This window comes from Balaenoptera physalus (assembly GCF_965194825.1).
Source record: "Balaenoptera physalus genome assembly, chromosome: 8".
In the NCBI taxonomy this organism is placed as follows: domain Eukaryota; kingdom Metazoa; phylum Chordata; class Mammalia; order Artiodactyla; family Balaenopteridae; genus Balaenoptera; species Balaenoptera physalus.
The window spans coordinates 19,766,989-19,792,187 of record NC_138887.1 but is presented as its reverse complement, the minus strand read 5'-3'; the positions used below and the strand labels follow the sequence as shown (position 1 = coordinate 19,792,187).

At 38.3% G+C, this 25,199-nt stretch overlaps 2 protein-coding genes across 6 annotated transcripts in view; one reads left to right on the top strand and one right to left on the bottom strand.

The window, feature by feature from the left end:
- Positions 1-348: 348 nt before the first annotated feature.
- PSMC2 (proteasome 26S subunit, ATPase 2) lies at positions 349-13,696 on the top strand. Its single transcript, XM_082473609.1, has 12 exons — positions 349-507; positions 2,222-2,259; positions 2,826-2,907; positions 3,616-3,715; positions 8,466-8,597; positions 9,005-9,077; positions 9,457-9,552; positions 10,229-10,393; positions 11,281-11,368; positions 12,956-13,158; positions 13,255-13,351; positions 13,438-13,696. The coding sequence occupies exons 1-12, from the start codon at positions 438-440 to the stop codon at positions 13,593-13,595; spliced, it is 1,302 nt and encodes a 433-aa protein (XP_082329735.1). The 5' UTR covers positions 349-437; the 3' UTR covers positions 13,596-13,696.
- Positions 13,697-13,845: 149 nt separating this feature from the next.
- SLC26A5 (solute carrier family 26 member 5) overlaps positions 13,846-25,199 on the bottom strand; it is a 56,322-nt gene continuing 44,968 nt past the window's right edge. For all 5 annotated transcript variants that reach the window (XM_082473531.1, XM_082473529.1, XM_082473532.1 and 2 more), the window contains 6 exons: positions 24,873-24,942; positions 23,357-23,449; positions 22,498-22,605; positions 21,684-21,884; positions 21,024-21,078; positions 13,846-19,453 (listed from right to left, as the gene is read on the bottom strand). In XM_082473531.1, coding sequence (XP_082329657.1) covers positions 19,269-19,453; positions 21,024-21,078; positions 21,684-21,884; positions 22,498-22,605; positions 23,357-23,449; positions 24,873-24,942 — 712 coding nt within the window. In that variant the 3' untranslated portion in view covers positions 13,846-19,268. The remainder of the gene's footprint in view (positions 19,454-21,023; positions 21,079-21,683; positions 21,885-22,497; positions 22,606-23,356; positions 23,450-24,872; positions 24,943-25,199) is intronic.

The following is a 25,199-nucleotide window of genomic DNA, read 5'->3' as shown; positions in this document are numbered from 1 at the left end:
GCGTATCGAATAAGCCAGGTACTTTACAAACATTGTTATTTAATGCATCCACAGTGCTGTGAGGTCAAGGGGAAAATTAAAGCACAGGGATTAAAGAAGTTACCCAAGAGTACAGAGTTTAAATGACTAAAGCAGGATTTAAACTCTGCGACCTGAGCCTGAGTTGATCTTGCAATCTGTTGCTCAAGGAACTCGCCACGGTGAGCGGCTAAGGGAGAGCGACGTTCCCTCCTAACAGCGAAACCTTCTCACTCCCCTTTGCTGCTCTCCCGCCGCAGCGCGTCTCCTCCGTGGCGTTCTTCCGCCCGTTTCTGGGGCAAAAGGGCCCGCGGAGCCGGCTTTACTTCCGGTGAGGAAGGGAAAGGCGGGGGCGCCACCGGAAGCGAGGAAGGTGCTGTGTAATCACCCAGCAAGCTGAGGTCCTTGGATCTCCTAAAATGCCGGATTACCTCGGTGCAGATCAGCGGAAAACCAAAGAAGATGAGAAGGACGACAAGCCCATCCGAGGTCAGTTGACGTAGGCAGGAGCTCCGGGCCGGGGCAGGACCAGTCTTGGCCCGGGGTTCGGGATGGGGGGCTTGGATTCTTGCTCGGCGCTCCATCGCTTTTGTGCCGCTAGTGATTTCAGTCTGGTGCGGCAGCCGGGTTGACCGGCCTGTCCTCTCCGTCTCCCTCTACCAGCCCCGCGTCCTGTGTTCATCTCCCGCTGATCGAAATTTTTATTCACATTCAGCTCTCAGGTCTTGAGGGAGTCACGCGCCCCGCTTGGCCTTGCAGGCCTTGAAAAGTTCCCCGCCTGGCGGTGCTTGGTCGCCTGGACCCTCTTGGCTGTCCCTCCTCCCCCTCAAGTGACAGCTTGCTGTTATCACTGTATAGCCAGGATCCTGAGACATAATTTTCTTTTTTAAAAAACATTCCTTAGACTAGATAATTAATTCACATGATTCAAAACACGAAAGCGAAAAAGATAAATGGAAAGGTGTCTCATCCGTGACCCCGGCCCCCTCTTATCCACGGAGGCAACTGATGTTGCCGTTTTGCCTCATCTTTCTAGGCATTTTCTGTGTACATACAAGCAAGTTTGTTCGTATATTCTTTTTTTTTTACATATATGTAACATGCTGTACATCTTGCTTTTTAAAAAATCTTAATGATATGATATAAGTTCATATCATTATGTAGAGTTAGTGTGGTCTGTATAGTATCCCAAATGATTGGGTATTCAGTAATAATCATTATTGATGGACATTGCGTTTTCTTCCCGTCTGTTGGCTATTGTAGAGCAATGAATAACCTTGTTAATATAACTCTTTACTACATGCACAAACACAAGCTGTAGGGTAAATTTTAGAAATGAAGTTGTAATTTTTATAGACACTGCTGGGTTATTCTCTTTACAGACTATACCACTTGACCCTTTCCCCGCAGCACGTTCGTTCATGATTTCTTCCCAGTAGCCCCTTTTGTAAAAGCCTTATCTTTATGCTGTTTTCTTTTGTTCCTTATAGGCTATTTTAAGACATTCTTATGGTGGTTTTTTGTTGTCTTTCCTTCCTAAACAACTTCAACCTCTCCTAGCACCCTTTCTTCTTAATATCCACCCACCCCTCAGAGAAGGAGCATTTCCTCTCCACTTTCATCTCACTCTTTTCCCTTGAAAGAGGTACTCAGTCACCTAGTGTAAAATTTAGTCACAGAGATGTAACATTTCATCTGGGTATTTCTCTGGGTAGGTTGTAATTCTATAACTATATTAACAAATTTATTCCTTGGATACAGTTACGACTAATGTGTGTAGCATTTTTCTGTGCTTCTTCCTCCATGTCTTACTGGATCTTTAGAGCAACACTGAGGCTAACATTTTTCCAGGTGAGAAGACTGATGCTCAGAGAACTTAAATGGTTTTTCCAAGGTTACTTAGCAAATGCATGACCTTGCTGGGACTAGTGCTTAGGTCGTTTTGAATCTCAAAGTCTGTTCTTTGGGCTCCCTGTTCTTGTTATGTCATATCACTTTGAAGCTATGTTATGTACTTTTTAAAATCTGCCTTCACCCAGTTAGATAAAAGTTCCTCGAGTCCAGGAACTATTTGATGGTTGTGTTTATATCATTACAACTTTTCACAGTTTTTCTCACTCAATGCAATCTGAATTGAACAGAAAAGAATCGTAAGCTCTAGTTTCTTTTGTTTGAATTTCATGTATTACCTCTTTTCTTTTAGCTCTGGATGAGGGGGATATTGCCTTGCTGAAAACTTATGTAAGTCCTTTCAATGTCTACAAAATATAGATGTTTTGTGTTGAAATAAGGACTCTTGTTGGTATTGGCCTTCCAGAATAGTTGGAAGAGACTGTCCAGCTGTTTAATCTTCACTGAAAAAAGTTATCCACCTACAGTTTCTATTTAGAATAGATCAGAGAGTAAATACTCAGTGTGTCTAAGCTTATACATTATCTTTGTACTATTTGTAATTAAAGTGCGGTACTATATTGAAAGATATTTGAAATAATTTACTATATTTAAAATGTATGAAAATGAATTAGATCTGAAATGGTAAGTTTTAATGCATAGAAATGGACTTGAATTTTAGATAATTTCAGGCATGATTTTCATTTGTTACCTTGCATAATGGTGTGTTGCCTGTTAGGGGAATATATTGGTTCAGGAATAGTTCTGAAAATGATAGATTCCCTCTCTCTACTCTCATTTCACAAGCTTTAGGACAATAATAGCTATTACAAGTGTAACTGTTAAAAGTTTTTGTTTATAGTTTAATATATTGTTGGTATCCTGATATTCTAATTAAACTGACCTTTATCTCCTAGGGTCAGAGCACTTACTCTAGGCAAATCAAACAGGTTGAAGATGACATTCAACAACTTCTCAAGAAAATTAATGAGCTCACGGGTATGTATATTTTTTATTTCTGTTTCCCCTCTTTATGGGTAATGGTTTGATTATATCAAGGGAGCTGAAATGCAAATGTCACTCTTCCATGAATCACAGATTTAAAAAATTTATTATCCTTCCTATCTGTTAAGAAATTGGATCTCATTTAATAATCTCTTTTCATTACCTTTTACAAGAAAGTTTAATGCTTAAGCAATTAAGAAACATCCTTTAAGTAAGTATTGTTTCTGTTGGTCAAAGCTAGTTCAGTAGACTATAATAAACAAGTCAAAATTTCTTCTTGAATAAAAATATGATCTCACATGGTATTGCTTGAAGTAAGTGGGCTATGGCCTAGTAGTCGGAAACTTTTCTTTTTGGGAACTTGAGTGGTGAAGTTTTATATTGATACTATTTGACTTGCACAAAAAAATGTCAAAGATGGCATCGCATCACATTTTGACCTGTGACTACTTTAGGGCCGTGGTTTTCAACTGGGGTCATCCCCCTAGGACATTCGGCAGCATCTAGACTCATTCTTGATTCTCCCAACTTAAGGGGGAGGTGGCGCTAGTGACTAGTGGCCAGAGGCTGGGACGCTCCTGACCATCCTGGAATGCACAGGACGCCCCCCACGGCAAACTATTCAGTCCAGAATGGTAGTGGTGCTGGGGTGAGAAAGCTTGCGTTACAGCCCAGTGAATTTTGTAATCTTTCCTTACGTAGGTATTAAAGAGTCTGACACTGGCCTGGCCCCACCAGCACTCTGGGATTTGGCTGCCGATAAGCAAACACTCCAGAGTGAACAGCCTTTGCAGGTTGCGAGGTACGCATAGTGCTCTGTGGAAATTTATTTTTATCTGTACTTTCAGGTACTTTTTCAAGTCTTGGGTATAATGTAATAGTTCGTAAAGAATTTTTATGCCATATTCCAAGTAAATGCAGCTTTCTCCAAAAGTATCTGGGGTTAAAACTTTATACTTTAAACAATTATTTAAGAAATAGGTGAAGACATAATCATATAAAAGATTCAAATGATACAGGCAGATACAGAGCAAAATATGAAAACCTTCCTTCCCGTCTAACTACTGAAAATGATTTGGTCCTCTTAATCCTGCAGTGCGTCTTCACGTATATATTTACATACAAAGAAACGTCCTGTTTTCTTTTTAGATATAACTACGTATTTTGGAAATCTTTCATTGTCTTTGTTATAGATGTACCTTTTTTATTTCTTGTTTCTCTTGTTTTTTAAAAATTACATAATATTCTGTAGGTGTTGGGTTGTTTGCAATTTCTGTTATGATAACAGTGCTGGACTGAACACTCATGTTAAATATTTCTCTACATATGTGCATACGTTTCTATAGTATAGCTTACTAGAAGTGGAATTATGGGGACAGAGGCATTTATCGTTTTGAAAATGTGTGAAAAAAAGTGGTTTGGCCAGTCTACACTCTCACCCAAAGGTTTTGAGGGAAATGCATATTTGCCTGATCAATGTAAGATTTGTAATTATTGATTTTTACACTTTTGCCATTTGGGCAAAAAAATTTAAAAAAAAATTCACTTTAATTTGTGTCGTGCTGATTAGTAGTATGATAGCTACTTCTTATACTTATTAAACATTTGTATTTTTTTGACCATTCATGTTTTGTTCCATTGGATTGTTTCTTGTTAATTTTTAGGAATGCTTCATATATTGTACATATTAATCTTTTCTTAAATATGCTACAAATATTTTTTCTCAGTCTCTCACTTGACTTTTAACTTCTCGGTACTTTTTGTTGTACTGTTTTAACTTTTTAGGCGGTAAATAAAATATGTTAGCTTTGTCATTATACCTTTTGGGTTTTAATGTTGCTTAAAAAGGCCTAGCCCATTCCAAGATTATAAACATGTTCTCCTGTGTTTTATTCTAATTATTGAAAGTTTTAATTTTGCCTCTTTAATACAGTTACAGGTTATTTTTCTTTCGTCTTATCCTCCTTTCCTTTTTCTGTCTTTCCATGCTTTCCTTTATTTGCTTTTTAGTTTTATCATGGTTTTAAAGAGTTAAATAGTTCTGTAACAACAGTTTTTCCTAATTCCTCTTTACTAGAGACACCTATTTTCAAAATTTTTAGGTGGTTATTTTGGTTTCTGCCTGTCTATTTCTAATGGATAGTGTCAAGTTTTGTATATTGTAGATCACTTCTTCTTGATTTTTTAGTTTCAGGTGGTGTTTATTGGTTTTCCCACCATGAAAGATGAGGATTTTGTTTTGCTTTGTTTCCTCTACCTTCATCCCAAAGACATGTCCTTCTCATCCTTATGGCCTCATAATGTAATTATATTAAAATTTTGGTTAGATCCATATTTAGTGTTTTCATAATTATGGCTAAGTAAACCCTATTCACAAAGAGCCATTAGTAAACTGTGATTACTTTTCCTTTCTTCGACCACTTTTTGTTTTCCTTGCCCTAACTGTCTCGTTTTTTCATTTGCCTTGTTGTCTATGTATATAACTAACTCAACCCCCCACCCCCCGGTTTTTCCCGATCGTCTCAGTTGTTCTTCAGATGCATTAGGTCCGTCAGGTTTTCTCGTGTGTACCTCAGGTGCATCAGCTGCATCAGGTATTCTCTCAGGTTCATCTTCCTGAGCAAGCCTTTCCCAGCACTTTCTGACCTGCTTCAGTTTGGACTGGTTGCCCTGAACGCCTGCTGAATCACGAGCATCCTGTGACTTCTTACCCTGGAGGTTCCCTGTGACTCTCTCCTGTTGCTCGTGTATCACGAGTTTCTCTTTCTGATTTCTTTACACCCTCATTAGGTGGCCTGTATTCTCTGGTAGCTTCCTGAAAGGGTCATTTGGGAGGTACCATTTGAGACCACATATGTCTGGAAATATCTTGGCTGATAGAAAATTCTTCTCCTTCAGAATTTTGAACGCATTGTTACATTGTCCTCTGCCTCCCGGTGTTGTTAGTCTGAAGCCATTCTGATTCCCAGTCCTGTATATGTGACCTGTTCTTCCTCTGAAAGTTGTAGGGTCTTCCCTTGTTCTCAGTGTTCTGAAATTCCATGGCTGCGTGCCTTGGTGTTGGTGTGTTCTCAGCTGTGGTGCTGCGCTCTCATGTCCTTCAGCGTGCACATTTTCTTGAAACTATTTATTTGTAAATAGTTTCTTTCCATTTTCTTGGTCCTCTGTTCTGGACTTCTATTACAGGGATATTGGACCTCCTGGAAATGCTAATCTTTCTCTCCTGCTTTTCTTTGTTTTGTCTTTTTGTTCTACTTTTTTGTTAGATTTTCTTAACTTTGAGTCTATGTATTGATTTTTTTCCCTCTCACTTAAGTTTTTAATTTCCAAGAGCTTTTCTTTCTTTCAGTGCATATGTTGTGTTGTCCTGTTCTCATATCATGGTTGTAATATGCTGTCATGTCTAAGGAAGTTAAGGATAACTGGAAGGTTTCTGTTTCCTCTAAGATGCTTTTTTCCTCTTTGCTTGCTTGGTGTCTGTCTTTTATGTTAGATGTCTGGTAATCTTACTTTGTGCTTTTGTTTAGTGGGAGACCAAAAAGCTGATAGAAGCTCTAGATTCAATAGTGAGGCATGTCTGTCTCAAGCTTCACTGTAGCTTATATGGTTGAATGTTTAGTTGGGGAGCCTTCAGGGTCAGTATCTTTAGATCTTTTCATTTGGATGGTCACTTTTCCCAGAGAAGTTGTCTTCAGTCTCGTGTTGTCTCCAATCTCCAGTATTTTGGAAGAACAGTGGAGATAGAGGGCTAGGGAATGTCAGTGGCAGGTTCACTTATGTTTAATCACCCTTCCCCTCTCACCTCCACACTCTCCTCATTTTCAGTGAAGGTACCACCACCCTACCCCTTGCCCCAGCATTTCTTGACACTTTGTTTTACTCTCCAGAATATTTTCATCACCTCCAAAAGAAACCCCGTACCTATTAACTGTCCCTATTCCCCTCTCTCACTGGCCCCTGGCAACCACTCATCTACTTCCTGTCTCTATGGATTTGCCTGTCCTGAACATTTCATATAAATGTAATTATACAAGGCATGACCTTTTTCTGGCTTCTTTAGCTTAGCATAGTGTTTTAAGCTTCACTCACGTTGTAGCTTGTATCAGAACATCTTTTTTTTTAATAGCCAGATTATATTCCAGTCTAATTTCTCTCTTCGTTGATACTCTCTGGTGAGACATTGTTCTCAGACCTCCCATTAATTCTTTAGACATGGTTTCCTTTGGTTTTCAAAAAAATATTTATGACACTGATTAAAGTTTTTGTTTAGTAAGACCAATGTCTAGGCTTTCTCAAGGACAGTTTCTATGTACTGTTTTCCCTATGTATGGGCCATATTTTTCTTTTTGTGTCTCATAATTTTTTGATAGAAACTGGACATTTTAAATAACGTCAGTTCTGGAACTCAGATTTCCCTTTTCCCCAGGGTTTGTTACTGCTGCTGTTCCTTGCTGTTTTTTCTTTGAAGTTTTTTGGTCAGCCTCTTGTTAGCCCCAACTGGTAAATGCGCCTCAGACAGTTGATGTTAAACAGTTGCCACCGATTGTTTCCAGTAAATGTCCTGTGGGCAGGGGGTGTGTAGACAGTGAGCTCTGAGTCCGGTCAAATAAAACCAAGCCCTGAGAACGGAGCTTTTCAGCTAGCTGCCAGACAGGTCAAGTAGTTCTCTGGGGTTGGGCTTTTGGGGAGCTCCAGTTCTTTGTCCCTGCCTTCCCCCAGGAAGGCTGCTTGTTTTCACATCTACCATGGCTGTGAGGCTGTTGGCTTTCAAGTCTTGTGCAGAGCTGGGGAGAGGGCTGTGGGATGAAGGCGAATTTAAACGCAAAATGCTCGCTGTTCTTACCAGGATTCAGCCTTTTTTTTTTTTTTTTTTTTAATTTATTTATTTATGGCTGTGTTGGGTCTTCGTTTCTGTGCGAGGGCTTTCTCCAGTTGTGGCAAGCGGGGGCCACTCTTCATCGCTGTGCACGGGCCTCTCACTATCACGGCCTCTCTTGTTGCGGAGCACAGGCTCCAGACGCACAGGCTCAGTAATTGTGGCTCACAGGCCTAGTTGCTCCGCGGCATGTGGGATCTTCCCAGACCAGGGCTCAAACCCGTGTCCCCTGCATTGGCAGGCAGATTCTCAACCACTTCGCCACCAGGGAAGCCCTTGAATTTTATTTTATTTTTGTATACAGCAGGTTCTTATTAGTTATGTTTTATACATATTAGTGTATATATGTCAATCCCAATCTCCCAATTCATCACACCACCATCCTGCCTCCCCGCCACTTTCCCCCTTGGTAAAGAGAACTTAATGATGAAATATTTGGGTTTAATTTTCCAGGGGAATGTATCTTTTGAAATTTTTATGGCTTGGCTAAAGTTGAGCAGACCCTTGGGATTGAGCATATTCTGTAGAGAAGGATCCTTAACAGCGGCCCAGTTTCTGCAGTTCTAGTTTACACCTGCTTATTAGTGTACTGCATACCCAGGAGAGAATCTAGTTACTTGAATTCATTATTAGTGGTTCAGGTTCCTTACTCTAATCAAGCCTTTTGCCATGTTAGATGCACAAAGATAATCAATGCTGATTCGGAGGACCCGAAGTACATTATCAACGTGAAGCAGTTTGCCAAGTTTGTGGTGGACCTCAGTGATCAGGTTGCACCTACAGACATTGAAGAAGGGATGAGAGTTGGGTAAGATTTCTATTTGCAGTAAATACTCGTCTTTCATTGAAGATGCCATGTCACGTTCACACCCTTGGCTTGCTTCTGAATGGGTGAACTGGGTGCCATGGAGTACCGGGGTAGCCTGGGAGAGGGCTGCAGTTGGACAGCCTTGCTGCTGCTGCATCTGTTTCCTGACCTCCCCACCCCCACTTGGCCTTTTATGCCCTCAAGTGTCATGATCAAACTAAGTACAGAATTGTAGAGTTGAGTTTGCCGGTCTATTTAAGGTAACATGGTGTAGGTGGAGGAGGCACTTGCTCTAGGATGGTTATGAGGATTAAGTGAGTTAATGTAAATAATGTATATAGAACACATGATAATTCACTCAGTAAATTTTTTGAATGTATTGGTGAGGCTCTTTTTTACCTCCTTAGTGTGGACAGAAATAAGTATCAGATTCACATTCCACTGCCTCCTAAGATTGACCCAACAGTTACCATGATGCAGGTAAGAAACTATGGGAGGGAAAAGGAATGGCATGACTAATTGCATCCATCTCAAAAAAACGTTGAAACTTTTAACTAATAAAATATTAATATGTGGGTATGTATTGAAGAGTTGCCAAAATTTTTAAAACAATTTTTCAGATGAGGAAGTCTTTATCGGTCTTTATTTTAGTAGTTTGTCTCTCACTTACTGTCATAACAAGTAATATAGCAAGTGGGTCTAGGACACTGGGCAGTGTATTCCATTTTTATTATAATTCTTACTTGCTATAAATCTGATTTTTCTTTTAGGGTATTGGGTCTGCTCTACTGGATAGAACAATTGGATTAGTATGCAAAAGCGTGTGGCTCTATGTTGTACATTTTCATCCCTCTCTTAGGTGGAGGAAAAACCTGATGTTACATATAGTGATGTGGGTGGCTGTAAGGAACAGATTGAGAAACTTCGAGAAGTAGTTGAAACCCCATTACTTCATGTAAGTGGTTGAGTCTTTTGCCTTTTAAATTTCTTTGTACAAAGATGTGAGAGCGTTTTGTGTACTGTGCACTAAAATTATGCCTATATATTAGTTTTAAAATTTTATGTTTTCCTAAACGAAAATTTTTGATGGGGTAGAGGGTAAAGGTGTGGAGAATTGGTAAGTTCCAGAAGAGAAAGCAAAAGGATTTAGTCATCAAGCCTATTCAAAAAAAGAAGAATCTGCTATTTAGAGTGACAAGGGAGGTTGAGGCGTAACCTTTAGAATAGGTTGTAGAAGAAACAATGTGTTTTAATGCTATCAAGAAGAAATGGGCTTTAATTGAATCAAATTAAGCCTGGGGGGATAATGGAAAAAACTAGGATATTAATTATCATATTATTATTAAATATGAGATAATACTTTTGTTCTTTAAACACTGTAATTTTTTAAAATTAGGGGAAAAAATGTTTTGTTAACCCTGGGTAATAGAAATACCTTTAAAAGCCATTCAGCCTTGTGTATTAATATGAGTCTAGTTTAGATCTTATGTCTTAGAATAAGTAAAATTCTTACTTAGATCAAGTATATAAATTGTGGACTTAATAATTTTGGTTTAAAAATACTGATGTAGAAGTAGTCTTGCTTTTATTATAGAGAATTGATAAGTGTAAAAATCGTGTCTCCATCACAGCCAGAGAGGTTTGTTAACCTTGGCATTGAGCCTCCTAAGGGTGTGCTGCTCTTTGGTCCACCGGGTACAGGCAAGACACTCTGTGCTCGGGCAGTTGCTAATAGGACTGACGCTTGCTTCATTCGAGTTATTGGATCTGAACTTGTACAGAAGTACGTCGGTGAGGTAAAGTAAATTGATCATAATCAAAGAATATGTAGCTCTATGAAAGATTTATAAAGCATAGATGAAATTAAAATGGGAATTCCACATTGAAGATTGAGACCTGAAATTTTTTGATTGATGGATTGTAATTAGTAGGTCAGAAGCCCAGAAGCCACCAGCCTTCCCGTGTGGTCATTTGGAAATAAAACTGCTTAACATTTTTAATCAGTATGCTCCCTACTCAGAAGGGTGACATTTTCTGCAGATTTGATTTGTAAGATCAATAACCCAGTAATGCCCAGTGAATGCATTCGAAAGTATATTCACTTCAGGGGCAGTGTTTTATGTTGTTTTGAGAAAGAGAACAGAGATTGTCTATGTGTATGTGTGTGGGTGTATGTACACACATGTATGTACACACACACACACGTTTTTTTCATTAGAGAGTAAGTCTAGGGCTGAATATAACTGAAACATTAATGATTAGTATACTTACAATGAGAATTAGAAAAAGGATCTGCATGAGTTGAGATATACTTTTATTCCTTATCAAAATCAAATTCATTGATCAGAAATGCCAAGTGATGGATCAGATGCTTTTATTTCCTCAAGTTTTATTGATTGAAATGGTGCCTTTATTTTATTTAATCGTGTTAATTTGACCTCTTCAGGTCTTAAAGTTATTGGCTATTTAATAGGTACAAAATCATGAAATTACTTAAGATTGTTTTAAAGCTAATAAGATTAATTTGACGGAATAGGTAACAAACTTCAGTCCTCCTGAAAAAGCTTTCAGTAATAATGGTTGAGAATACTGTTAGGAATATTAAAAAGTTTGAAGTATAACTTATTATATTTTAAAAGATTTAAAAACCAACTCTGAATTAACACTTTCTTTTTTTCATCAGGGGGCTCGAATGGTTCGAGAGCTCTTTGAAATGGCCAGAACAAAGAAAGCCTGCCTTATCTTCTTTGATGAAATTGATGCTATTGGAGGTATGAATGGTATCTCGAGAACTTTACAACTGGGTTTCATGAGAATTCTGTAGTAATATGTGTAAAGTTCCCCTGATACATTAATCTTGTACAGAATTTTAATTCCAACTCTTTTATGAGCTTTAGCACATCAGAGTCACGGATCTAATAAACTGTAGGGCCACACCATAAAGGAAAGAAGCGGCATTATATAGTATTGGTATTTCTCAAAGTCTTTATCTTTGAACTTTGCCAGTTTCTTTCCTAGGGCACATATTTTCACTTTAGCAACTCCTAACTTGGGATACAGCTTCACTTAATCGGATCAGAAAGCACTGTGGCATAATTTAATTGGTGGTAGTTTTTCATAAAGTGTACATAAAATAACATTATTGGCTTCATCGATTTGATGAAATACAGTATTAGCTGTGCAATCTAGACAAGTTATTTTAACTACCTCTGAGCCCCAGTTTGCTGCTTTTATAAAAGAAATGATAATTCCAGCCTTGTTTATTTCATGGGTTTTTGACGTTTGAAGTCAGTCATAAATGTGATTGACTTTGAAAACTCTATACTGTACTATAGGCCTTGGCTATTGTTACAGTCTATAAGAGTAATAGTTCCTATTAGCTGCAGAAGTGTCATATCACCAGACAGTTGTTATTTAATGAACTTAGTGACAAAAAAAGTCTTAAAAAATATAGTGGATGCTCTAACACTGTTTGGGGACTGAGGTTAGGATACCTAAAGTCTTGCTTTTAGACTGGATGGATGTTGTGGGCTTTGGACATTCTGTAGGTAATGTTCAAGGGCCATAATTTGACTGCAGTCTGTAGATGCGGTGTTGTGACCCTGAAGTCATTTTTGTAGTATCACTGGAATAAGCCTTATGATATCAGGATGCTCTGAAACTGTGGCTTCCAAAATGGATTTTGTATAAAACAGTATTAGGGTGAAGGAAGAAAATATTGGTACTTTTCTTCATATTTAATCTCATTTTAAAAATTTCTGGTTTTGTATTTTATAATGTACGTAATGCATTAATACAACAGTATGTATTTATACAATTTTAAAATGAAAAAATGTATATGGAGGCCTCTTCTTGTGCTATTTTGGTTGAAATGAAGAAGAGTATTGACATTAACCTAGAGTATTCTAATATATCCAAATCAGTGTGATAGTAAGCTGTTACAGTTCTACTGTATTATGGATTTAGCCATATTTTTAAGGACAGTTTTGAGAAATTTAGAAGAGTTTGGCATTTTCTTACATATACTCAAATACCATTTTAGTGCTGAACTTTCCATGTATTCTTTTGCCTAGTCTAGGTGTATAGTATATTGTGTTGAATGGAGGTGTTTTTGAGTGACTTAAACCAAAATCCTTAAAGAGGATTTAAAAAAAATAAAGGAACTTATGTTAAATCAACCTATGACGAGTCCTTTTCTCATTAGTTTTGTGTAAATCAGGCTGTTCTTACAGGATTTGCTTAAAACTGAGAAGTTCCCTTGGGCTGGAGGGTGTGATCTGAGCTGAGATTTACTGAGCTGAGATTTACTGTGCTGCTCTGAGTAGATGTGAAGAGTGTCTTTCCTCCTGTCTTCTCAGGGGCTCGTTTTGATGATGGTGCTGGGGGTGACAATGAAGTGCAGAGGACCATGTTGGAGCTGATCAATCAGCTGGATGGGTTTGATCCTCGAGGCAACATTAAAGTTCTGATGGCCACAAACAGACCTGACACTCTGGACCCAGCGCTGATGAGGCCCGGGAGACTGGACAGGAAGATTGAGTTTAGCTTACCTGATCTAGAGGTGGGAACATCATTTCACTGTAGAAAAGGGATTCTTGAAATTTTTTCTTCCTGTGCTGTTTTCCATTTTAATATTTGTCAATTCCCCTATTTTTAGGGTCGGACTCACATTTTTAAGATTCATGCCCGTTCAATGAGTGTTGAAAGAGATATCAGATTTGAATTGTTAGCACGACTGTGTCCAAATAGCACTGGTAGGTAGAAAGGTCTTGCTTCTATTTGCTGGTCTGTCTATTTGGGCTGCTTTAATTAAGCCTGTTATTTTCTTTTTGTTTGAAAGGTGCTGAGATCAGAAGCGTCTGCACAGAAGCTGGTATGTTTGCCATCCGAGCACGGCGAAAAATTGCTACTGAGAAGGATTTCTTGGAAGCTGTAAATAAGGTCATCAAGTCCTATGCCAAATTCAGTGCTACTCCGCGCTATATGACATACAACTGAGCCCTGGAGGTGTTCGTGAAAACACTTTTCACTGGAATCCTAACGTTATACAGACTTCTTAATAACCATTTCACACACAAAATAAATGGTTTTCAAAATTGTATGTTTTTCAGATGTCTTTTCTCTGTGGTACAATAAAGGGTGATATCTAATGCCGTTAGGCAGAAAAGCTGTTTTCTGACTTGCTACCATTTTTAAAGGTTCCAAATTGTGAAGTGCTTGCTTTAACCACATATGTTCTAGGCATATGCTGGTTGAGTGCTGTACATATATTATCTCATTTTATCTTCCCATCTGCCCAGTGACGTGGATTTAACAGATGCAGAATTTTCCTACCTCGTTTCCTTGTAGCAGAGCTGGGATTCAAGTCCAAGTTTGACAGCTCCATCGCTGATGTCCTGCCCATTATGCTCTTCTGCCCTCATCACAACGGCCCATCCAGGCACGTGATCACATGTGTTTCGACAGGTTTTTTCCTACAACGTTGAATAAAGCAGCTTTGGCTAAACTATGTTTAAAGTGTAGGAAGCATCTGATGTAATGTGTTTTGCTTTGCCATTTGAGTTGATTGATTTCAAATTAATCAAGAAGAATTGTTGATTTTAATGACTAGCGAAGTAGTAAAGCAAAAAGAGAAACATATACATATAATAATCTCATTTAGAAAATTGGAATTGGCTTTATACAGAAAAGTACTTATTTTCATTTTATAAATTAATGGTTAAAAATTTCAGTAAAGCTCCCGTTAGACTTCTGGTCTATAGTGAGGTATTTCTAAAATAAAAGTTTTTATTAGAGTCTTAAACAAAGCTCTTTAAAATTATTTCTTGTACAGCCACCACCAAATTCCCTCCCCTCTTCCACCACAATTACCCCCTTCCAGGCCCCTGCCAAACACTGAGACCCAAACACAATAAAGAATATTTTTATTGTAGTTCAGTATTCACAAGTAATGCAAAATGGTGAGAGACGGATACATTTTAATTCACAAAAGAAAAAGTTGACAACGTAGAAAATGCTGTGTTGCACTGAAATATTTAAAATTGGGAAGTTTTAAAGCAGAATAAAGCTGTTCATTCATAAAATCCAACCAACATCCTTTCTCTTTTCATTTTTGTGAACTTGATGAGAAAATTTTTTTTTCTAAGCCTGCCCTAGTCTTTCATGAGGTATGAAAGCGAACCATTTCCAGGTTATGCTGATAAGTGAATGACTACAGATGTGTGTTTTTGTGCTGCTTTGATCAATGTAAGCATTCAGAACACACTCCTTCAAGTCTGACCACTTGTTCATGTTGCCACATGCATCAGATGCACCAACGTGAGACAACTCAAGTTGGTTATGTGATGCCCACTCAGGCCTAACGTGTCATAGGCTGTGAATAATCCTGACATCTCAGTTTCGTGATGAAAATCTAACTGGCCACACATCAAATCAATGCACAATGAATTATTTGAAAAATCTGGGCGTTTCTACCCAGGCATATGTATGCAGATAGCATCAACACTATCTAGATTAGCATGTTTGTACCCCATTTAAAAAGAAAATATACACATTCACTGGTAACTCCCTCCACCTAAAATATGTATGTGTGTGTGCATAAACACGTGTATATGTGTGTGTACACACATGTTTACACATATTAGCGTGCTGATAAATCAATACAAAGGGTTTATGACTTCAGAAAAATACTGTAGTGATCCTTTAAAAAAAAAACTTAAAAACCATTTTAAAAATGTGATTAGATTTATAAAATTTAATTTTCACAAAGCTCAGGTTCATCTGTTACATAAAGCTGAAATGCTATACACCAGTACATGAAAAACCTGGTAAGCCTTTTTTAAAGGCAAAGTGGGTTTTTGAGATGCTCAAACTTGTTTAAATCCAACTCAGTAAGCAGGCAGGTTACCTGGTGCAGTCCTGGCTTTTGAACGTTTTCCTGCTGGGATTTGAGGGGTTTCAAAACCACTGCACACATTTTGGTTAGCTGTATGTTTGGAGAATTAGATAACACTTTTATCAGTCCTCAAACCAACTTTTATCAGTCCTCAAACCAACTTTTATCAGCACTCAATCCATGTTATCAAAAATCTACACCACTGAATTCTAAAAGCATTGCTGAAAAAAAGGACCAACAGCATTTTTGCACTCACTAAAGCATACAGGCTCACACCAAGGAAATTGTGTTTGATTTTAGAATTTGAATTAATTAAAGGGGCAGACATAATAAAGTCATCTTCACCACATACCCTTCCTTCCCTCAGCCCCACACAAGGGTACCCCCTCGCCCCCCACTCCCCAAACAGAACAACACACCCACCCACTCTGGGGCAGATTCTCTGGGTTTGCTACCCTCTCCACACACACTGGAGGGCAGTCTCATTTTCTCAACATGTACCTTTGGAGGCAGGCACCTCCTTTCTCTGTTAAACAGGTAAGGATACAGGATCAAAACACATGGGTATTTTAGATGTTACCTGAAAACTACAAAATGCTTCTCCCAGAGCCTGCAGAGGAGTCATACCCTTCACTGTTTCTCTGAGTCCCACTGCAGATGAGATCGGCATTGGGATCCCACTCTCAGCTGCCATATGATTGTACAGTCAGCGTCTATGACCTGAATGAGGAGTTTCCGGGCCCTGGTTCAAAACTGTTTGCAAACGTATTCCATCCAGTCATGAGACAGAGAACAACCATGGTCATGTTGCACAGGATTTGAGAAAGACAACATCACTATATGGGACCTTCCTGGAAACAGGGCTTTCCCATATTTCCATAAAATAAGGCTAGACTAGTCCCTATATCCATCAGTGTGGATTATGCCCTTTTTGACAGGGCAGTAAGAATCCGAATTTGAACCAGGGCTGAAAAACATAGAAAGGTATATACTAGCAGCTTTTAAAGTCCAGAAAGAAGGAGGTAGAGACAAAACTTGATTGTAAGTAAAAGAAGTCAGGAAATTTCCCACTGTATGGAATAACTCTAAGTAAAACATTCCAAAATATTTACATATAGATAGAATACATTTTGAAATACATTCTTATGATATCAGAGGCATGCCAAAACAAAAACATATTACCCCTCAGTAAGACTTAAATGCTTTTTATGTACATGGTAGAATTCTATTCAAAATAGGTTAAAAATTAAAGGACAGAAAAGTTAAATACAAATTTGTAAGCTACAGACAAGTACTTTTTTTGTACACTGCTTTCAATCTATCAATAACCAGGACTTGAGTATCTGCTGTGTGTAAAGCATTTATTGAAGACTGGTGCTAAAGATTATGCAATAAAATATTTTATAATACTGTTTAAAATCCTTAAGTTCTACTTTAATGGCTGAAATGATACAAGCCCTTTTATAAAAGTTTCTAGTATAAGCTGAGGTCCTATAACTACATGCTCTTTCAGAAGGCAGTCTGTATCAGAATGCAGATGTATCTGATGATTGCAAAGGAAATAACTGACTGCAAATCTAATTTCACTCTAGATCTAGAGAAAGTATTGATTAGAAAGGGGCGGGGGTCTACTTTGAATTAAATTAGTAAAGTCACTGAGAAACCTGATAAGACTTAAAGCAAACAAGCCATAGGGTTTGGTTTGGAGTAGACCCATGCTAACCTACTTCTTTCCTGATGCACTTTTCCCCTGGAAGTGTTTTCTTCATGAAAACTAAAACAAGGAGTCAATAAGGAAACACGTAAAACAAAAACAAAAACAACTATTAGCAGGAAATCTTAGCAGATGAGGCTTTAGGCAGGTTGGCTAATACTTGTGCTGTGATTTGGAGTGAGCAGGTGGTTAGAATTACAGGAGCAGGAACTTCTGATGACAAACTGGCTTAAAGGTCTCCCCACTCCTTTTGAACAACTGTAGAGAAAATGCTTCAAACAGCAGTTTACTCACTCATCGGCTTAAAACTGAGTTTGATGAAGAATTAACTAACTCTATGGACTTAGAAGGAAGGTATTAAATTATACCCAGGAGTCCGTTTTCTAAAATATGTGGTAAATCACTTTTAGCAACAACAACAAAACTTCTAGGGGCTCCTACTGGCCACAGGTGTGACAATTTGAACACCAAAAAGAATAACGATAATGCACTGAAACACATTAAAACTACAACAATTCAAGAGTGTATAATTATACGAAAAAGGAAAAATCAAAAAGAACCTAATTCGTCACCATCTATTAAACCAACTCCTTACTTTGAAGTTGATAACTAAATGGGAAAAAAAAAAATTTAATCTGCCCTTCTAGTAAGAACTGTATTTAAGGATGGCTAAATAATTCAAGTAGAGGAAAAGCTGTAGTTTACACAGAAACACCAACTGATAAATGCAGAAGAAATGAAAGAGTTGGAAAAGAAAATTCACACACCTTAACAAAATTGCTGCTTTAGGCAAGGATTATCACTAGACATTAAAACCCCTGGGTGAAGGGCTAATGGAGAACTGAGCATTCATTCAATGCCAAAGGAACACCATACAGATAACTCACTAGTCACAAAGGAGAAAATGTAATTGGGGGATTGGTTGTCATGTTAATCCAAGTGATTTATTTTAGCATCATTAATGGTAGGTCAACTAGATATTACTTGTTTTCTGTTGTGAAGTGATTTGAAGCATGTGTCTCATCTATGATATATTCTAGCAAGAAATGTTTTATTCAAATTCATGAAGCCTTTAGTTAGACATAACTTCTAGATCATAGGTAGTTCAGGAAATAAAGGGACAAACTAAATAACACCTTGAAAAAGCGAGTGGACACACTCATAAGATGGGATTCTACAGGACAACTGCCCCAAATCCCTTTAACAAGTCAATGTCTTCAAAAAAGGGACAGTGCTAGACTAAGACACAGTTATGGGACTTAGAGGGACATGACCATTTGTAGTGTAAGGTCACAGAATGAATACTAGTTTGGATAAACCAACTACAACTGTGGAGACAACTGGGGACGTTTGAATATGGTCTGAGGTAAACATGTTCTAGAATGAGAAAGCAGAGATTGATGACTGAAAAAGAACAGGTCACAGAACACTATGTAGAGTATGATCTTATTTTGGTTAAAAGATATAAATACATATGGATAGAAAAAGATCTGGAAGGATATGCATTAAGGTGTTAGCAATAATCTTTGGTGGTAATGTAATGTTTTTCTGATTTTTGCTTGTCTATATTTTCTAGTTTTTTGCCATGTACTTACATTGCTTCTGTAACAATAAATGGTTATTTTAAAAGAAGAACTTCTAGAAAATTGTGGGTTTGCCTCTTCTGTGAGATAACTGATTACAGAAAGTCTGTAGACCAACAAGTACAAAAGCAAAGAACTACTACCCATCTGGTGACAGCGTATCTGATTTGCGGATAAAGTACTTAAAATAAATAAATTCTTTAAGTTCACAAAGATAATACTAAAGAGTAACAGAAATGTCACTACACAATAAATGCAGGCAAGAGGCTAATAATATCTTTGAAATAGTCAATTAAAAAAATACAAGTAAGATACATCTTGCTATGCATCATTCACCCTCCAAATCAAGCCTTGTATTTACTAGTATTTACCTACTACTAGTATTTACCCTTAGGAAAAAAACATTGTCTACTATCTAAAGTGTGTAGGCTAGTAATTTCATGAGAGGCTCATACCCCATCACAGGCTGAGCTCCTCGTCTAAGCTTCCGGAGTGGCGTTGGGCTCAGAGTCCTCCTGGGGAGGGGCAGCTGTGGCCTCCTGTTCAGCAAGTGCCTCTCGAACTTGGCTGCCTAAGACTGCGTCGTGAATGCTGTGGAACAGCAGCTCCAGTAAGGCAGGATTTTCAAAGAATCGATTTCGACTGAGGTCATTCACGACTTGTGCTATAAAAGAAGAAAGGAAAATTAGCCCAGGGACTTCCCTGGTGGTCCAGTGGTAAAGAATCCACCTTCCAATGCAGGGGATGTGGTTCGATCCCTGGTCGGGGAACTAAGATCCCACATGCCGCGGGGCAACTAAGCCCGCCCACCAGAACTACTGAGCTCGCGCGCCTCAGCTAGAGAGAGCTAGAGAGCCCGGGTGCCGCAAACTACAGAGCCCACGTGCCCTGGAGCCTGCACGCCACAACTAGAGAGAAAACCTGCAAGCCACAACTAGAGAGAAGACTGCGCGCTGCAATGAAAGATCCTGCATGCCTCAACAAAGATCCCGCAACTAAGACCTGATGCAGCCAAGAATAAATAAAATAAATCAGTAAATAATAAATAAAAAAAAAAGAAAATTAGCCCACACTCTGGGTGTCAGTCTTAAACATTAAAAAAAGTAACACTTTCATATAGTTTAAATATTAAAATGATATAATAAAAATTATTTTTTTTACCATACATGGTATTATTCTGTGGTGTAAATGTACCCTAGTTTATTTAACTGGTCCCTTTTGTTTGACAATTGGATTTTTTCTAGTGTTTTGTTCTTATAGACAGCACTATGATCATTAACCACGTACATGTGTCATGTTGAATGTGTGTAGCATACTGCTGGATTTGCTGGGTTAAACGTAAATGCATTTGTAATTTTGAAAGAAAATGCCTGTCTGCCCTCCACAGAGGCTGCTCCAGTTTGCACTCCCACCAGCAATGTCTGAGGGTTCCTGTTGTCCCACAGTGAGCCTACAGAGCCTGCTGTCAAACATTTTCGATTTTTGCCATTTTGGTAGGTGAAAAGTGATGCCTTTTTGTGAATTTCATTTTCAAGCACTGTTTTAGCCAAAATTTATATTAAAACAAAAAGAGCAGGCATTGTCTGGAAAAACCTAAATGATTTTATATAACTATGTTCATGGCAGCCATTACATAAATAATTACTAAAAAATATACCAGCCCTGGGCTTCCCTGGTGGCGCAGTGGTTGAGAATCTGCCTGCCAATGTGGGGGACACGGGTTCGAGCCCTGGTCTGGGAAGATCCCACATGCCACGGAACAGCTGGGCCCGTGAGCCACAGCTGCTGAGCCTGCGCGTCTGGAGCCTGTGCTCCGCAACAAGAGAGGCCGCGATAGTGAGAGGCCCGCGCACCGCGATGAAGAGTAGCCCCCGCTCACCACAACTAGAGAAAGCCCTCGCACAGAAACGAAGACCCAACACAGCCAAAAATAAATAAATAAATAAATAAATAAATAAATAATAATTTAAAAAAAAAAAAAAAAATATACCAGCCCTGAACAATGGTTTATTAGCTCCTTTCCTCCAACTCCAGTGCAGGAGGCCTGCCACAAGCAACCCAGGGATGTGAGTGCTGTAAGTGGCAAATTTCAAAGCTAGCTTTAGATTTTCAGAAGAATAATTTTCATTTTCACCTAAAACTAAAATTAAGGGAAAATACTTCCAAATGCAGTTATTTAAAAAACAAACAAAACCAAAATGTTAAAACGTCTCCCACTCTAAAAGCGTACTCACCACTGCATCCTGCTAAATACACATAAATGCCGACATCTCCATATTCTTTTACAATCTGTAATAATGTTGAAATAAAGTTTAGTTTCTCTTGACTCTGTGAGGTGCAAGTTTCTTTCTACCAATACGTATTTAGTGATATAAGATGCTCTGGTTCATCCACTTGAGCTACTCCACTTCAATAATTATGCATTTTGAACTAATCATTTAAAAATATGTATTTTGTTTGATTTTTATATCAACAGTGATAATTTGGAACATCAAAGAATTCTTGTCAAATTTTATTCAAGTGTAATAAAGGTATTATGGTAATGGTTTTTAAAAGAATCTTCTCGAAGAGATATATACTGTAATACTTAAAGATTAATGATGACTGGGATGTGCTTCAAAATAAGAGAAGGGGAAAATGGGTGTGGGGATAAATGAAACAAAATTGACCATGAACTGATAATAGTTGAATCTGAGTGACAGTTACACGGGGGTTCATTACACTCTGCTCTTTATTTTGTATATTTTCGATATATTCCACAATCAAAAGTTGAAAAACAAAAACAACAACAAAATTTTGAGAGTTGAAAAAGGACCCTAGTTCAATTCTCTGATTTTACTGATGGTGATACTGGGCACAGAGATATTAAAAGACTTGTTAAAGATGATGCTTACCCCTGCCAGAGTTTTTACACCAACGGAATCAATAAAATTGACTTGCGTAAAATCCAGAATGATGGTGTGGACGTTATCCCCTGGGGGCATAAATCTTTGCAGTTCCTCAGGAAGTGTGCTCTTGATGACTACTGGGGGATATTTTATTTCATTCTCCTCTTCCTCAGGCTTGGTGCCATCTTCTCCATCTACTTCTGCATCCTATGTTAAAAATCAAACCAAACCAGAGTGCTATGAACAACTCATATTTCGGTTCTGAGAAAGATTTATGAGGGAAAAATTAGTCCTCATATGCTCAAGTTTCTGACTATACCAGACTGTTTCCAAAATATTTGCTATATACTAGCCCTGTAATATGACAAAAAAGGATATGTACACAATATTCAGTTTTAGCTGTTTCTTTTTTTCTTCCTCCTCTTCCTCTTTTCTTTTGTCCAATGAAATCCACTCTCTTTAGTCATCATATATATTTTCCCCTAACTTCTAAAATAGTCCCATTAACTTCAACATGACAGACCACAGTTATCATAAGCCCAAACAGCAAAAACCAGTCTTTTGAGTTTTTTTTACTATCAGCTGAATGAATCTCTGACAAAGTAATAATGTTTTCCTGGGCTCCTATCACTACTTATTTCAGAAGCATTCTCATAACTGACCTTACCATGTATCCTTAATATACAAAGGATACTTAGCTTGTTTCTAAGCTTTCCTACTTTAAGGACTTTATGCTGTGTTAAAACTTCAATCATGAATAAAGGTGGGGGGCACTGCAGATCAACAGACAAGGGAAAGTTACAATGAAGGGATCACTCACCACTTTGACGATGGTTGCATTGGCCATGTTGGCATTTCCAACTTCCTTAGCATACTTCTTCATGGCCTTTCTTCTTGCTCCCATTATGAGGGCTGGGTTCACTCCAGTCTTTACAGAAGGGCAATATATGCAAAAATCACTTCTTGGCTCCCAGGAACCCACCCAAAGCAATTAATCTTCAAATCTCTCCATCTGACTGTTTTCTATGCCAAATTATCACCATAACCCTTGCTCTACCTTTCCCTCAGATGCCCTGAACTGGGTTACTCCCTCATTAAAAGAACAGTAGTAACTTTTCTTATTCTTGGTCTTGATTCAAGACAACCAGAAGCTAAATATTAAAGAGAATTTTAAAGTAGTATTTTTCAAACTTAGATCTCTCAGATTCTTATACTTAAGAGACTCTGTGGGTTGAATGGAAGGTTTTCCTCCTTGCGGGATAGTGTGGGGTGGAGTTCTAATCATCATCAAAGGAACCCAAGAATAAGAAACTTAAAATTATTTTCTCGCTTTTTTTCTTAAATATTTTTGAAAAGGTAATACATGCATATGATAAAAGAGAATGAATAGCGGTGTTGGTTATACAACAGTGCGAATGTACTTAATTCCATCCACTGACTTGTACAGTTCCAAATGGTTAAAATGATAAATTTTAAGTTATGTAAAGAAAAATAAAACAAAACAAAACAAAAAAGATAAATTTTAAGTTATGCATATTATACCACAATTAAAAAAAATAGAGGTGGAGAAAAACAAATAGTATAAAAGGTATACCAAGACATTTAAGTGACCCCCCCATGCCTATCAATCCTCAGATTCCCTCCTCAGAAATAATCACCCTTAATTTCTTGTGACTCACCTTTCTTTTTAATGCACTGCTGTATAAGTCACTATTTGCATAATAAATTGGGGCATTTATTTGGAATATTTTTATTCCAGGAATTTCTTTCACCTGAGAAATAAAACGTTAGTGAATTTAATATATGGAAATATTTCAGAATCAAAACAGCAATTGCTTCCCTCTTCTAACTTGAAAATTAATACAGAAGTTGCTAAGGAAGGGCTCTCTGACAGTGTTTAAATAAAATAATGTCACTCTAGCTGACCTACTCGTGCTCTGGAGGAACACGTGCTGAGCAGAAAGCCTTTAAAAATGCACATCTTTTCATTTCTTTTAAAAGTCTTTCTTTGTTTCATTTTTACCATAAAGTACAAAGAAGAAACTGAAAAATGTTAAAAAAGAGAACTGGATAGGAGAGGGGAAGCTGCCACTCAGTCTGTGAGAAGCAGCCAAATAAAATGAACAGAGGTTGATATTGGTTGATTCACAGAATGTAGGAAGGAGTGAAAATGGACCCAAGTGAAACAGAGTGAAAATTTTATCAAGAAGCCTCATGGAACTCTACAATGCAGCTGGAAACAAGTAACCCAGCACATAATTCTTTAGGAAGGGGGAAAAAATAGCAATCCTAACACCAGTTTGATTTCTTAATATCTTATAGTGAGTTTGAGAATTTCCTCCCAAGCATACAACAAAACAAACAGATAAAACTAGTTTAAGAAGACTTTGTAAAAGATTCTACATAAGAGATTCCATATAAGAAAAGAACATTCAAAGTCAAGAATATTTTAAGCCATAATTTTAACGATTAAAAATGAAGCAGGTGGGCTTCCCTGGTGGCGCAGTGGTTAAGAATCCACCTGCCAATGCAGAGGACACGGGTTCGAGCCCTGGTCCGGGAAGATCCCACATGCCGCGGAGCAACTAAGCCCGTGCGCCACAGCTACTGAGCCTGTGCTCTAGAGCCCGTGAGCCACAACTACTGGAGCCCGTGAGCCACAACTACTAAAGCCCGTGCCCCTAGAGCCCGTGCTCCGTGACGAGAAGCCACCGCAATGAGAAGCCCGTGCACCACAACGAAGACCCAACGTGGCCAAAAATAAATAAAATGTAATAGATAAATTTATATATTAAAAAAAATGAAGCAGAATTCCATAGCCCCACCACCTACATTTTACATTGCTAATACTAGTATTTTGCCACCAGTTTAAATTCATCAGAAGGAAATCATGCCCATAAAGACCACCTTGGCAAACAGTCTCAGTACTTTGTAAACATATACTTTAAGGCCAAGAACATATGTTTACCCTCATTAAAAAAAGAGGAAAAATAAACATTAGGAGGTTGTGTAACTGATGTGTAGCATAAACTGTAAAACTGAATCCAGACAGTAAACTGAAGTTCAGGCTTTTCGCTTTGACCACCACACCTCCCTGCTCTCCACCCCACTCTTTGTCCTAAGTAAAAACAATATCTAGCTGGCCAGTCACATCACATGCTTACAACCATTTAAAATGATAGAAAAAGGTCCTACCTCCTCATACGCGTCTATGTCAATGTACACATCAGTGTCAGGAAGCTGCCCAAGGACTTTGTAGCTCGGACTGAAGACAGAGAAGGAGCATGTTAAAATACCAATGTGCTGATGCGCAGGACTTGACAGAAACACGAGGTTCTGCACGTTGGATTTGCTAGTGACGTCAGGGATACTCGATCCTTTTATGGTGCCTTTTCAGAAGGGCTCCACATGTATTCACATTCCCAGTGCCATTCCAAGCCTAACACACCCCACACACACCCCCAAGACGTACGCAATACACACACGCAACACATACACCTTAACACACATACCCCCCACACA

Excerpts from the sequence above, each read along its gene's own strand:
- PSMC2 (XM_082473609.1), top strand. The coding sequence starts at position 438 with ATGCCGGATTACCTCGGTGCAGATCAGCGGAAAACCAAAGAAGATGAG. Across the intron at positions 508-2,221 it reads GGACGACAAGCCCATCCGAG|CTCTGGATGAGGGGGATATT; the intron begins GTCAGTTGACGT and ends CTTTTCTTTTAG. Across the intron at positions 3,716-8,465 it reads CAGCCTTTGCAGGTTGCGAG|ATGCACAAAGATAATCAATG; the intron begins GTACGCATAGTG and ends TTGCCATGTTAG.